Source organism: Colias eurytheme, chromosome 24, assembly GCF_061535395.1.
Source record: "Colias eurytheme isolate Ceu_HAF_F1 chromosome 24, ilColEury1 Martin Lab GWU primary, whole genome shotgun sequence".
NCBI classification, from domain to species: domain Eukaryota; kingdom Metazoa; phylum Arthropoda; class Insecta; order Lepidoptera; family Pieridae; genus Colias; species Colias eurytheme.
In genome coordinates, this window is record NC_143003.1 from 2,812,274 (window position 1) to 2,825,334 (window position 13,061).

Here is a 13,061-nt window from a genome sequence, read left to right on the forward strand (position 1 = left end):
TCCATACATGTTTGTCCCGAGTCGGCCAGCGGCAGCGCGGCGAGTTTGTAAGAATGACTTCGCGCACACCCGCGTTCGCGATAGCGAGCTATTAGACTCCGCCCACCAAGCAGTGGATTTTTTTTTGTGTATCGTCTTAAAAAAAAATGGAGCTTTTACGGGGAGTATGATAAAATTTACCCGGTGAATGTATTTGATGAAATTATTTCCTTGCTAAAACTCCGTAACCCATAGTAAATATTAATTAGTTTCCGATACATTTGTAGTTTGTTATCAACAATAAAAAATGTTATAAACATAAGTAATAGTCACCTACATATGTAACGGTACTATAAATACATAGATATTAGATACTATTTCTAGACAACGCTGCTGCTACAAAAATTTTACCTTGTCCTTTTCTGGATGTCCAAGAAATTATTTTCACTAGAACGAATAATAAATAATAAATAAATAAATAATAAATATTATAGGACATTATTACACAAATCGACCTAGTCCCACAGTAAGATCAATTAAGGCTTGTGTTGTGGGTACTAGGCGACGATAAATATAATATTTAATAAATACATATATAGATAATAACACCCAGACCCAAGAACAAATAATTGAGTTCATCACACAAATATTTGCCCTGACCGGGGATCGAACCCGGGACCGTCGGCTCAGTAGGCAGTTACTTTACCACTGCGCCAACCGCGTCGTCAAATATTGCAATAAGTATGTAAGGTTAATTGTACCTTATTCAGTATTTACGAAAACGGTTTACAAGAAAATTGGATCGGTAACGGAGAATGTATAGAAATTAGAAAGTACTAAAAGTACGTGCGAATTGAACACAATGCTTTTATTCTTGTTTATGGTTAGGGAGCCAGGTGCAAATTTGGTTAACTATTTCCTCTCAAGAGATAATTCGTCAGACGCATGAGAGTATAGTATTATAAAGCCTCGTGAACGTCAGCTGGCGCTCGGTTGGGGGGGTGAGCGGTTGTAGCCTCCCACGCACATAGGAAAAAAAATACATTCATTCATTCATTTCCTCTCAGCTAAAAATTTGTCAAATTGTAGCTAACCCAATATCTCGACGAAAAAAAATAGTCAGCTGGTTACAACATGGTGTATTATACGTCAGCTGGTGTCTCGAACATGAAAGTTAAATTTAAAGAAAAATTTATTTTCCGTTATTTCCTCTCAAACAAAAATTTACCTGATGATAGCTTATATTTAACTGTGTATAAATATATATGTCAGCTGGCTGTATCTTGGTGGAAAAACCGTCAGCTGATACGGGAGGCTACAACCGCTCTTCCCCCCAACCGAGCTCCAGCTGACGTTCACGAGGCTTCATAATACTATACTTTGATGCATTTTACTAATTACCGCTTGAGAGGAACTTGGTCATAAAATCTGCTGCTGGCTCCCGGACCATTACAGTAGCTGCTAATGAATCAATTATCACTACTACACATTACAACAAAGATCATTGTACCTATAAGTATACTTATTTTTTAATATGGAGATAAATTATCAGTAGGTACATAGTATCAAACAAAGTAGCTTTCTCTGTCCCTTTCCCTATGTATGCTTAAATCTTTAACACTACGCAACAGATTTTGATGCGGTTTTTTAAATAGATGGTTCCCGAGGAAGGTTTTATTATATAATTTAATAGATTTAAGACGAAGCGGGCGAAGCCGCGGTCGTAAAGCATATAATAAGCAGTTACCTTATTGTCTCACGAATAACTTATTTCTAGTGTCCGACCGAAACTAGTTTCCAGGCCGAAACCGAAACCGAAACCGAATGTTCGGCCGTGGCTTCAGTTTCGGCCGAAACCGAAACCGAAACCGAAACTCACGTGGTCTAGTATGAAGTTTCTAAAAATCCTGAACTTTGGTGCATTTGACCTATTATTTTGCCATAATTAGGGCATGAAATGAAAACACAGTATATTAAATTTGTTGTAATCATTAATTTAATCCATACTAATATTATAAATGCGAAAGTAACTCTGTCTGTAAAAATAATATTTTTAAAATATTAATAACTAGCTTTCCGCCCGCGGCTTCGCCCGCGCAGTCAAAGAAAAACACGCATAGTTCTCGTTCCCGTGGAATTTCCGGGATAAAACCTATCTTATGTCCCGGGGTAAAAAGTAGCCTATGTCCTTTCTCGGGTATCAAAATATCTCTACACCAAATTTCATGCAAATTAGTTCAGTAGTTAAGGCGTGATTGAGTAACAGACAGACAGAATTACTTTCGCATTTATAATATTAGTATGGATAACAATTTTAATTTTTATTATTTTTTCAAATTAAGTTCTCAGTAAAATCAGTCATCTAAATCAAATCAGTAATTGTTACTGTTACTTTAAAATTTAAATAAAAGTTTTGGTAATTTGAGATCTTTCTCTTTATTAAAGAGTCTTTAATACTTTGGATTGGTATTTGTACTTAGAAGAATAATATGTCTCTTTTAGGTACCTTTTATATAAAAATAATAATTATTAATTACCATTACACCCTGTTCCAATCTCAACATAGATAATCAAAAATTGTTTCCACCAGCGTGGGTCAACCAACGCTTTGACAGCGTCCGCGTCCGTCAAAGCGTTGCCGAGGAAAACGAAGTTAAGCGAGCGTGAACGTGTGTGAACTAAGTTCACTGAACTTGCGAAATAAGTTTCGGTTTCGGCAAAAGTTTCGGCCGATTTTGGCCGAAACCGAAACTGCGGCCGAAACTTGATTTTTGGCCGAAACTCAGCCGAAACCGAAACCGAAACCGAAAGTTCGGTCGGACACTACTTATTTCATACAAGCGGACCGCCCCGGCTTCGCCCGTGGTACATTTTTCGCAATAAAAGGTAGCCTATGTTCATTCTCAAAATTTGATTTAAATCCCCAAGTAGGATACATTTTTGTATATATAGATTTATTGAACAGAACAAACACTTTAGTAATTTAAGACACTGTTTAAAGATGCTTGTATTTTCATAACAAACAATCCGTTAGTTATTATTTTATATAAATTAAGGTTATTTTAAGTCGTAAATGAGTTTTACACTCGAAACAATAGATGACTCAACGTAATTTCGTAGTCGTGATTCATAAACGGTATTTGATGTATGTACATACGTCAATTTTATTGGATTATTTATTATTATTATACACCGGTTGAGATAGGATCTGTGTACTTTGTTATTAATCTATTTTAAATGCTATTAAATTTAATATGTGGCTTCCCAAGGGAATTTTGTTTGCAATATGTTACTCGATAATTATGTATGCAATATTTTAAGTGCATAAGACTGCAATTTATAAATTACCTATAAATTTAGAATGTATTAGGATTTGTACATGAAATTCGTTTAAATAACATAACATACCTACTTAGGAGATTGTAAGAATATCTATTATTGAGATATCTTTGTTGATATTAATTTAAGTATAAATATCTAAAGACTTTCATTTTTTACAGTTTTCAAGTTTTTTTTATTTATTGCAAAATTTTAACACATTTCGTCTCCAGGCTCTACCTCTATACTTTATACGTACAATACTCAATTTATGTAATTTATATTAGGTAGAAAATAAAATAATATGAACTGAGAATAAAATAGTAAGTTAGATCATTCTAAAATTAAGATTTGCAGACAGTTAAATCTATATTTATAATTAAAGACTGATGGTATGTAATAAAGTTAAGCTTCATAGTTGGCTAATAAGTATTTATATATATCTTAGACATTCTGTAACTACCAGAACTCTGATTATCATCAAATACTGTTTACGTTTTTTGACATTTATGTACTATCCGCTGTCTGCAGCATTCCACATATAAATTGACGTCATTGGTTTGTAGTTCAAGATATTTAATCAAGGTTTAGTGACGATTCAAGATAAAATATTAAAAAATATAATTACTTTCTTTAATTACAAGTTGCTTGAAGACTTAAAAAATTATGCAAAAAAATCTGTAGCATAGTTATTTTCTATTTTATAATAGGAATCTCTACAATAAGAATATTGTAAATATCTTCTAAATTAAAAATAATGTACTTAAAAGCTTTTTGTAAAAAAAAACTATTTTAATTTTTAAGTATAGGTACCTTAATAGTTGAAATGACTGCAGTAAATCCAAGTTACACTTACACATCACAATACTTGTTTAATAAAGTTAATATACGTTGCCGCAAAACTTTACCGCTCGCAGTGCTCGTAAAACGGAACGAAAATTCCACGATTTTCACTCATGAAATTGACAAAGAAAAATATCTGGAAGCTCCTCCAGTAAGTGCGATATCTTGGACATCGCGATTTCGACTGGCTAAATTTAAACTTTGTTGATTGGAGTCGGATGCAAGCCAGGGGTGCCAACTTTTGGCAACAATTTTTATATGACACAGTTTTTAGATCGAATTTTAGTGATTACTGTTTATTATTGAGTGTGATACATGTTGGCTTCGTTCATCTTTTTGTCACAGATAAATTAATTTCTTTTGTCGTATCAGTCATGCATTGGTAGGTATTTATTCATGTTTACAAACATAAATGTTAGTCATACGGTATTGGAAACTAATTAAATCCTATTTGATTACTGTTATGTGAGAGAGATCTTATTGGATATCTTGTAAAATAGTTCGTCGGCAGCCCTACTACGCTTGTAAGTCAATTATTTCATCAAATAAAGCTTGTATTTTGATTTGTTTGCTCTTTTTATTGAATTTTTAGGGATAATGGATAAAATAAAAGTTTTGATATCGTCTATAAAGTCTTTGCAAGTTTTTCACCACTTAGTGGCGTAGGTAGGTACTATAAGGGTACTATCAATCATTATTATTATATCAATTGTCAATTCAATTTATTCATAATCAAAGAAATGCTATATTATGTAGAGCAACTACATAATACCTATATATGTAGTGTTATTCAGTCGTGCAAACGGCTGATCGGTAATGCTTGAAATTCAGTATACCTACCTACCTAGATAAAAATTATCTGTTTAGATAGTAAATAGACTATATTTTACCTAGGTATTATTGCCTATACAGCCATAGGTGTCTGAACAGCGAACAGCTTCTGAATATTTTATTTTACCTAACTCTATGCGGCATCAATAACTACAGGCGCTATAAATTACAAAACCAATGTTGTGTGCCGCTGGCTAATTTCGTCAAACGCTGTCTTATATCGCTCAGGCCTGCGATGTAGTCGATAACAGAGCGTCTGTTTTTTAATCAATTGAAACTCGGAAATAACTGGAACGAAATGCATTAGGGTTTGACCGACATGCAGTTTTTAAACGAATGGCCAATGCACTTCCTTTTTATGGACGTCACTCGAGATCGTATAATCGAAGTGGCGCTCCACATTTATAAGTGACATAAAATTTGAGAAATTGGTCTCGTGCTGAATTGAATAACTCGGCAGTATAGAAGTGGGATTGGAAATTGCTCATTTAAAAGTTGGAACTAGATATTAGAAAAAACTTATAAAGAGAACGGGTTGACGAAAAAGTATGTTGTCGGTTATGTCTGTTTGCAGCATCCTCGATTAATGTAGTTTTATGAAGCTTTTTGTAGGGATTGCGTTCATAGATTACTAACGCATATGGTTTTTTCATTACGGAATTTAGTATAATGCAAAGAAGCGTTATAGTTTTTATTACTGTCTTGTAACTCCTAGTGATGGATAAAAAACTTTGTAACATAGAACTGATATAAAGGACTGGCTTTTATGCAATGGATCAAATTTAAATTTTACAGGAAATGGCCTCGGTTTCTACCCCGTTACGATTAAATACAGTAGTTATAAGGATGTATATTAAAGTCTTTTCAACTATATTGTTTCATAATTAGTTTGAACTTGAAATGACAGTTATGGTGAAAACCAATGGTACTTACCTACCTACTTCTAATATTTTGTACAGGTTGAAATTAACTTACGACTGCATAATAATATCAGGATGGTTTATGTAGCTACGAGTAAATTTTATGTAGGTACCTTCTACGTAGTCTACAGTCAATCTAAAAAGCCTACATTAATTAGTATCTACATTTTCGTAATTGAAATTTGATATTAATAGCTCGAAAACAAAACTTTTAATTGGTTCAGTCTGTACATTTGTCGTATGACAAAAATTGTGTTTGATTTGTAGATCTTGAAATTTGAGAGCTTTTGTTGAGAAGGTTATCCATATCTAAATAAATAAATAAATCTATTCAATTATACGTCTTTCAATTAAATTTGAAAAGTAAAGTTGTTCGACATTTAAGCGTATAGTTATAGAGCTTTATAAGCAGAGCTTCGTGCTCGTGCTTGCCGCTTGGTGCTGATAAGTATAATACAAATAGAGTACTTTGAGAAAGTTCGATTCAGTACTTTTACTAGTACCTACTTAAAAACAGTCATGGAAATTACTTTCCTTATCTTAATATATATTATAAATCTCGTGTCACAATGTTTGTCCTCAATGGACTCCTAAACCACTTAACCGATTATAATAAAATTCGCACACCATGTGCAGTTCGATCCAACTTGAGAGATAGGATATAGTTTAAACATATAGGTACCACGGGCGAAGCCGGGGCGGACCGCTAGTTTTTTTATACTAAGAAGAATAGAAGAACTTTACAAACCGATTTGTTATATTAAGTTTTATTTTCTACCTAGGTATGTAACAAGAGTGTCCTGGTTGATCAATTTTTGTTTATTAAGTTCTTCTAACAAGGTATAATTATTAGTTACTAGCGGTCCGCCCCGGCTCCGCCCGTGGAACATATTTACGTTTTCTCTACATAAGAACCATCCTCGTACTTCAAGGAATATAATAGAAAAGAATTATCGAAATCGGTTCAGCCGTTCACACGTGATGCCGTGACAACGCGAAACGGGTGCGGACCCGCCGCCTTTTTATAGCTCCCGCCGCGAAGCGCGTCGGACGCGGCAACTGATACACAAAAATAATCCTTATGGCATGATTCTGTATTCACGCGCGATGATAGCGTATTTCATGTATAACTTTGGTGTTTCTACACCGATTTACATGATTCTTTTACTATAACCTGCCCAGGAGTATGAAGAATAATTGTGCCAAATTTGGTTAAAATCCGTCGTGTAGTTTCTGTTTCTATAGCGAATATACAGACAGACAGACAGACAGACAAAAATTTTACTGATTGCATTTTTGGCATCAGTAACGATCCCTTATCACCCCTTCATAGTTTTTTTTAAATATATTTCATGTACAGAATTGGCCTCTCTACAGATTTATTATAAGTATAGATTACATTAGTCATTATTATTTCTGAGGTAGGTAGGTAGGTAGTAAATTGGAATAAAACGACAATATTATAATATAATTATTTATTACTAAAAGCATTAAATAGGGTGACGATAAACTCTATCAATAATTTAACAAAAAATCAACCTTTTCTACATTTCTTCCACTTTTTGGCATCACAGTACTTCGAAATTTTATTCACTTTTAATATTTGTAATAAACTTATTGAATAAACTAACAGAAATACTAATATTTTATATTATGTATTTTAATATCACAAAGGAATCCGTAAAGGGGTGGGTTCAATCGTTACACTGATAGGCTTTAATAAAAAGTTATTAAAACTTGTATAGATGATTGTGATCTAAGTTATACCTATAATGAATATAAATTTATAAAGAATAGAAAAAAATCGAACACAAGGCGGGACTCGAACCCGCATTTTTCACGCCAATCCAATATAAAATTATGACTTTTACCTAGTCTTTGCCGAAAAATTATCGTTGAAATAAAACACTAATAGGTATGTATGTCGATCTAAGTGATGTACCTAAGAAAGCCTTATAATCTAGTAAAACTATAGAATATTTAAGTTATGAAGCTAATTGGCTAAAAATAAATATCTATTTATTATTAGTTTCCCCAAATTTTAAATGTATTATTTTACTTTTTCAATAAAGATATTGTTATTCTTATTCTTCTTCTTATTTACGATTCCTTTGTGATACAAAAGTACATAGTTTAAAGATACAAAGTTAAAAGGTACTCTGAGTACATATTCGCGTTCACAATCTCACTTGCCCGTAAGGACTTGTTTACAGTTTAAAATATATTGAAATTAGATCAAATATACAATATAGATACAAAATAAAGGTTTCTATATGATTTTTCTTATGACAAAATGGCCTTTTATCGAAATATTTAACAACATTTAAGATATAAAAATGATACAAGTAAACAATTACATATTATGTAATAGTTTTAATAATTTTTTTAATGGCTTATGAAGTCAGGCTTCAGCCTAAACTATGGCTACATCATATAGTCTATGAAGCGACTATTTCCTTACTTGTACTTCAGTAATTGTAATCTACAATTAGTTAGAGAATCCTTCATTAAATTTTGGGCAATTTTTTCTCAAAAATTTCGAATTGGGGCCTTTGAAACACGCATTTGTGCAAATCACAATAACACCAATTCTTATCCAATCAACAATCTCACCTTTACAAGAAAATATTTAGAAAATATAATATTTAATTTTAAGTGCATTTGGGTGATTACGAATGTAGGGTAGTTTGAAAAATTATTATTTCTTTTAAGAGGGTAGTTCGATTTTAAAAATCATACAGAACATAATAAAATATAGAGTATAAATAGCAAAAATTAGCACCTACGTGTAGAAAAAACAATGTTTTTTTTGACTACCCTCATTCGTAATAATCCTAACGCTCTTTTACAACGTTACCTTAATCTAAAGGTGCAGGATAAGTGAAAAGGATATTTTAGTGTTTCTTTGAATAAACGCAATAAATTTGGCAATTTAATGTCAATAATTAATTACATAATTTCTGGTAAACTTACCTTTAAAGACTAATTAGGTTATATTTTTAGTAACAATATGCAATACATATATAATAAATATAAAACAAATTAACATGTTTTTCCAACAATTCTCACCATATGTACTACTGGAATATATATTATTTTTTATATAAAACTCATAATTATATTATTTAGTTCTATACAGGTACGTGATTCTTGATTTAAGTATATAAATTACTATATTTATGTATTAACTCATGGTTTTGTAGACGTATTTAATTTCCAATACTGGAAAAACCTATTGCTTTAGAAATTTAAAATCTATTTTCTATGATTATTTCAATATCATTAGGAGCATAGCAATAACATTACACTAAATATTTAGTTGATTTGAGCACCATATTACCGAATTCTCAAACGTTACTCAATTTTGAGTTGAGTTTATTATTTTTATTAGATTATCAATATTACTTCAAAATATCGATAAAAATCAACTTGAAATTGAGCATCGTTTAAAAACACGGAGACAAGACTGGTAACTCGTGGGAAATTTAACATTATTTGGAAGAATAAGTTATAATTTTAATATTTAAAATTATGTAGATGTTATCAATTGATTCGCCATCGCGCTCCCGTTGCTCAGTGGTTGCGGCGCAACTTTGAGAAAAACCTGTAAAATAATGCGCCTTTAAAATATCCCGTTTAATACAAATAACTCCAACCTTCGAACGTTTGTTATCGAAATACAGGAAAAACTTAACTTTAGATGCTCAAACATTGAAAAAATCAAGATAAAAGAAAGAATTTTAAGGGTTTTGTTTATAACATTTTCAAATAATAAAGAACGTATTTACTCTAACAAAGAAAATATATAATGCATTTACATTTGACTTGTATTATAAATTACTAGATCATAGAATAAATCCTCTATAATATAGATACGGCATTTTTTCAAAACTGTATGATAACCAAACTTAGACTTTCATGGTTTTGCATTTATTTAACCACAAATAACACATTTATATGAAAAATCGGGTACAAAAAATGACAAAGTAGCGCAAAATAACTTACCCAAGCGACTCGTGCAAGATGCAGTGACAGGCGACTTTGTGACATGTACCTCTGGCATAGAATATATTCGTAACTTTGCTTTTTAATAGATTTAAGATATTTAAGAAAATCCTCTACTATTTTATATGGCAATAAGGTCCTTGGATTTAGTCACCGTTTTATCTTAACAGCTTTTAAAAATAAAAAAATTTTAAGATCTAATCATCAACTGTTTTTTGAAAAAAACTATGGATGGTTAAAAACATTCTGTTTTCAACAACACATAATAGAGCTTTTAAGTACATTGTATAGTTTCAGAAAAAGCTTTATTCACAAAAGTACTGAAAAAATATTTTTTTTTAATTCAGAAAAAGATTTTTTCCGTATATTATTTTTAATATCCATGTGAAATTTTTATATTTTTCTGACATTAAAACATTGTTGTTGTGTAAAAACAAGTTTTTTTTCAATATATTAAGTAAACATCTTAAATAGTAAAGTTACGATTATTATTCTTTAATAACTAGTGACATTTCGTGTGTGACACCATGTGTTGGTGATGTGAATCATGTAATTACTTTACCTGACATACATCTGTAGATAATGTCGGATTATTTTAACATATGCTGCAAATATAGATTTCTTATTGAGTGTTTAAACCATTGCAAAAATGTCTTATTTAAGTGAAACTTCTTTAGGCGCTTTAAGAGTATTTCAAGGTCATGACAATACCGTCACGTCATGGAGTAACGTGACGATTTTGGTATCTTTAAATCTTGCCAAAGAAGTTTCACTTCTGACACGTGTGCACACGCTCTTTTTTTCTTATATGTTCTTTTATCAAACACAACATCAAGACATATACATAGGCTAAGCAAATAAGCTTAACAAAACGTAAAAGTACTAAAAAAACAACAAGAAATGTTCAATTAATATTTATTCTCAAATAATTAAAGTAGCACATAAAATCGCGTCATTTTGTGACATTAAATATACATACATCTATGATATAATAATTACGAAAGACAAAATAGGACATAGTATAAAAATAAATAACCTAGCAGATCTCAAACTAAAGCTATGGCTGAATCCATAGTATAAAGTCAAAATTGAGAAACTTATAAAAACAATTCCTGTCGAATACTGTACAAGCGGTACACTTAGTTAAAATAAATTATGCAACACAAATATACTATTTCACAAATTGCAAATAAAAACAATATGTCGCCTTAAATCCAATAATATATTACGATTGAATAAAATGTCAAAATGATTAATAGAGGCAAGATTCAACTTGATTATTTGTATAAATAAAAGGTCGATTTAATAAAAGCGATTTCTATGAAACCGCAACTAGATTAATTGTACTTCTTTGTACATTGGAGATGGCTTTTATAATCTCTTCAAATAATATTATCGAACAAATTAGACGCTATACTTCTACGAGTCTAGGTCCGTATGACGTCACGTCATAAAATTAACAGAATATAGAGAATTTACAATTATTTGCTTCACGGAGCATCGATTAAAAATAAATTAAAAATACAATACAATAGAGATGTTACGATTTTATATAGATATATTTATTCAATTCCTTACTGTATTAACACTTGAAAAATATAAAAATTAATAGGTATATATCACTTTTACAATATGATTTAAATACAATTGATAAAAGATTCAATATATATTCACGATTTTTTCGATTCAATCGAAAATTCTCATATAATTATTCATTAATTTATGAATTATATATCCGTAATAATCCGTGAAACAAACAAACCGCAGAACAATTAACAACAATAAATATTAAATCTACACTCATACGTTCGTTCGGCTTCGCTCGCACGCTGCTTATTTCTTCTTTTTCTTAAGTTTCGGTATTCTGTAAGCCGGTGCACGTGTTAGATGCAGGCAATGTGTAATATATCATTTGAATTGTATGCAATTCTCAATACGGCATTTTTAAGTAAAACATTATTTTATATAATTTTAGCACGGATAAGTATACCACAAAATGTTTTAGTGACATAATGAAGATTTTCAATTCATCTTAAAATAAAAAATATATCAAAATAAAATAATATTCTGAAATATTAGTTTCCCAATTAAAACAATTGCTAAGCTCAACGACTATAACTATTCTGTGAACTATTAAAACTTAATTAGGACTTTAACACACGAACAACTATAAACGTTTTATATAAAAATGCCTTCAGATAATTTTATTGAGAACTGAATAAAAACCATTTAATTTAAGTGTCTCATTGACATGATTCATGTGAATTAGTTGTGCAATTCGATATTTGAATTGTTATATACATTAATGTAAAAATAATTATATTTATAAGTAATATAAAATAATAATTTAAAATCTTACCCTGAGCCCTTCTTGTGTGGTGACGATTGTGATTTCTCTGATTCAAGCAATTTTTTACTTGAATCTTTCATAAAACCTGTGAATAAAGTTCATAATTAAATAAAAGTACTGAAATTCAAATTAAAAAAATTAATATAGTTATTACAAAACAAACAGAAAAAACGTTAGGTCAAAAGTTAGGACTTCACAAAAACAAAAATTCATGCATAGATTAAGGATTGGTCTCCGCGCGCGCGCTACGACTAGATACCGCCTCACCTAAAAACAATAACTCCGTGAGTGCGGCAACTCAGTTCTGTAGTGTGTGTAAGGCAATTTGTAAGGACGCTAGTGTGTGTGAAGAATTGTACTGCCAGCTACATAAATTTTACCTCATAAATGGGTAATGGGCTGAAGTTTGAAAAATATTTTTTTTTCATCTTGGCATTGTCGGGAATCGAACCCATGAACATGCGACTCGAATCCACTTGCGATGCCACAAAGGTTGTTTAAAACTTAAAAGTAAAAAGCGGTAATAAAAAAAAATAACATATGAGTCAGTTAAACATGGTTAAACAGAAATAAATTATTGTTATAATTATCCTTTTCCAATCCAAAAGTGCACGCCTCATAATTTTTTTTTAATAAATATTTATTAATTATTATTTTTGTTTATTTAATAACAATTAAACCACATCGAATCAGACCCTGAAAAATGAAAGGGTTCTATTCCTGAGCATACTCAAGCGTAAGAGAAAAAAAAAGACTCGATTAGTAAAGTATTTCGGTCGCTATCGTGTTAACAAGAAAAAGGATCCGCACATACA

At 30.9% G+C, this 13,061-nt stretch overlaps 2 protein-coding genes across 2 annotated transcripts in view; both read right to left on the reverse strand.

The window, feature by feature from the left end:
* The window catches only part of LOC149897897 (uncharacterized), a 49,519-nt gene extending 45,209 nt beyond the window's left edge, over positions 1-4,310 (reverse strand). Inside the window, exon 1 of the mRNA XM_090115740.1 lies at positions 4,111-4,310. The gene's annotated coding sequence lies outside the window, so the exon portion shown is untranslated. The remainder of the gene's footprint in view (positions 1-4,110) is intronic.
* A 6,485-nt stretch (positions 4,311-10,795) lies between these two features.
* Positions 10,796-13,061, reverse strand: part of LOC149897900 (uncharacterized) — a 169,746-nt gene continuing 167,480 nt past the window's right edge. Inside the window, exons 34-35 of the mRNA XM_090115811.1 lie at positions 12,256-12,331; positions 10,796-11,760 (exon numbers count right to left, since the gene is read on the reverse strand). Coding sequence (XP_089971937.1) covers positions 11,730-11,760; positions 12,256-12,331 — 107 coding nt within the window. The 3' untranslated portion in view covers positions 10,796-11,729. The remainder of the gene's footprint in view (positions 11,761-12,255; positions 12,332-13,061) is intronic.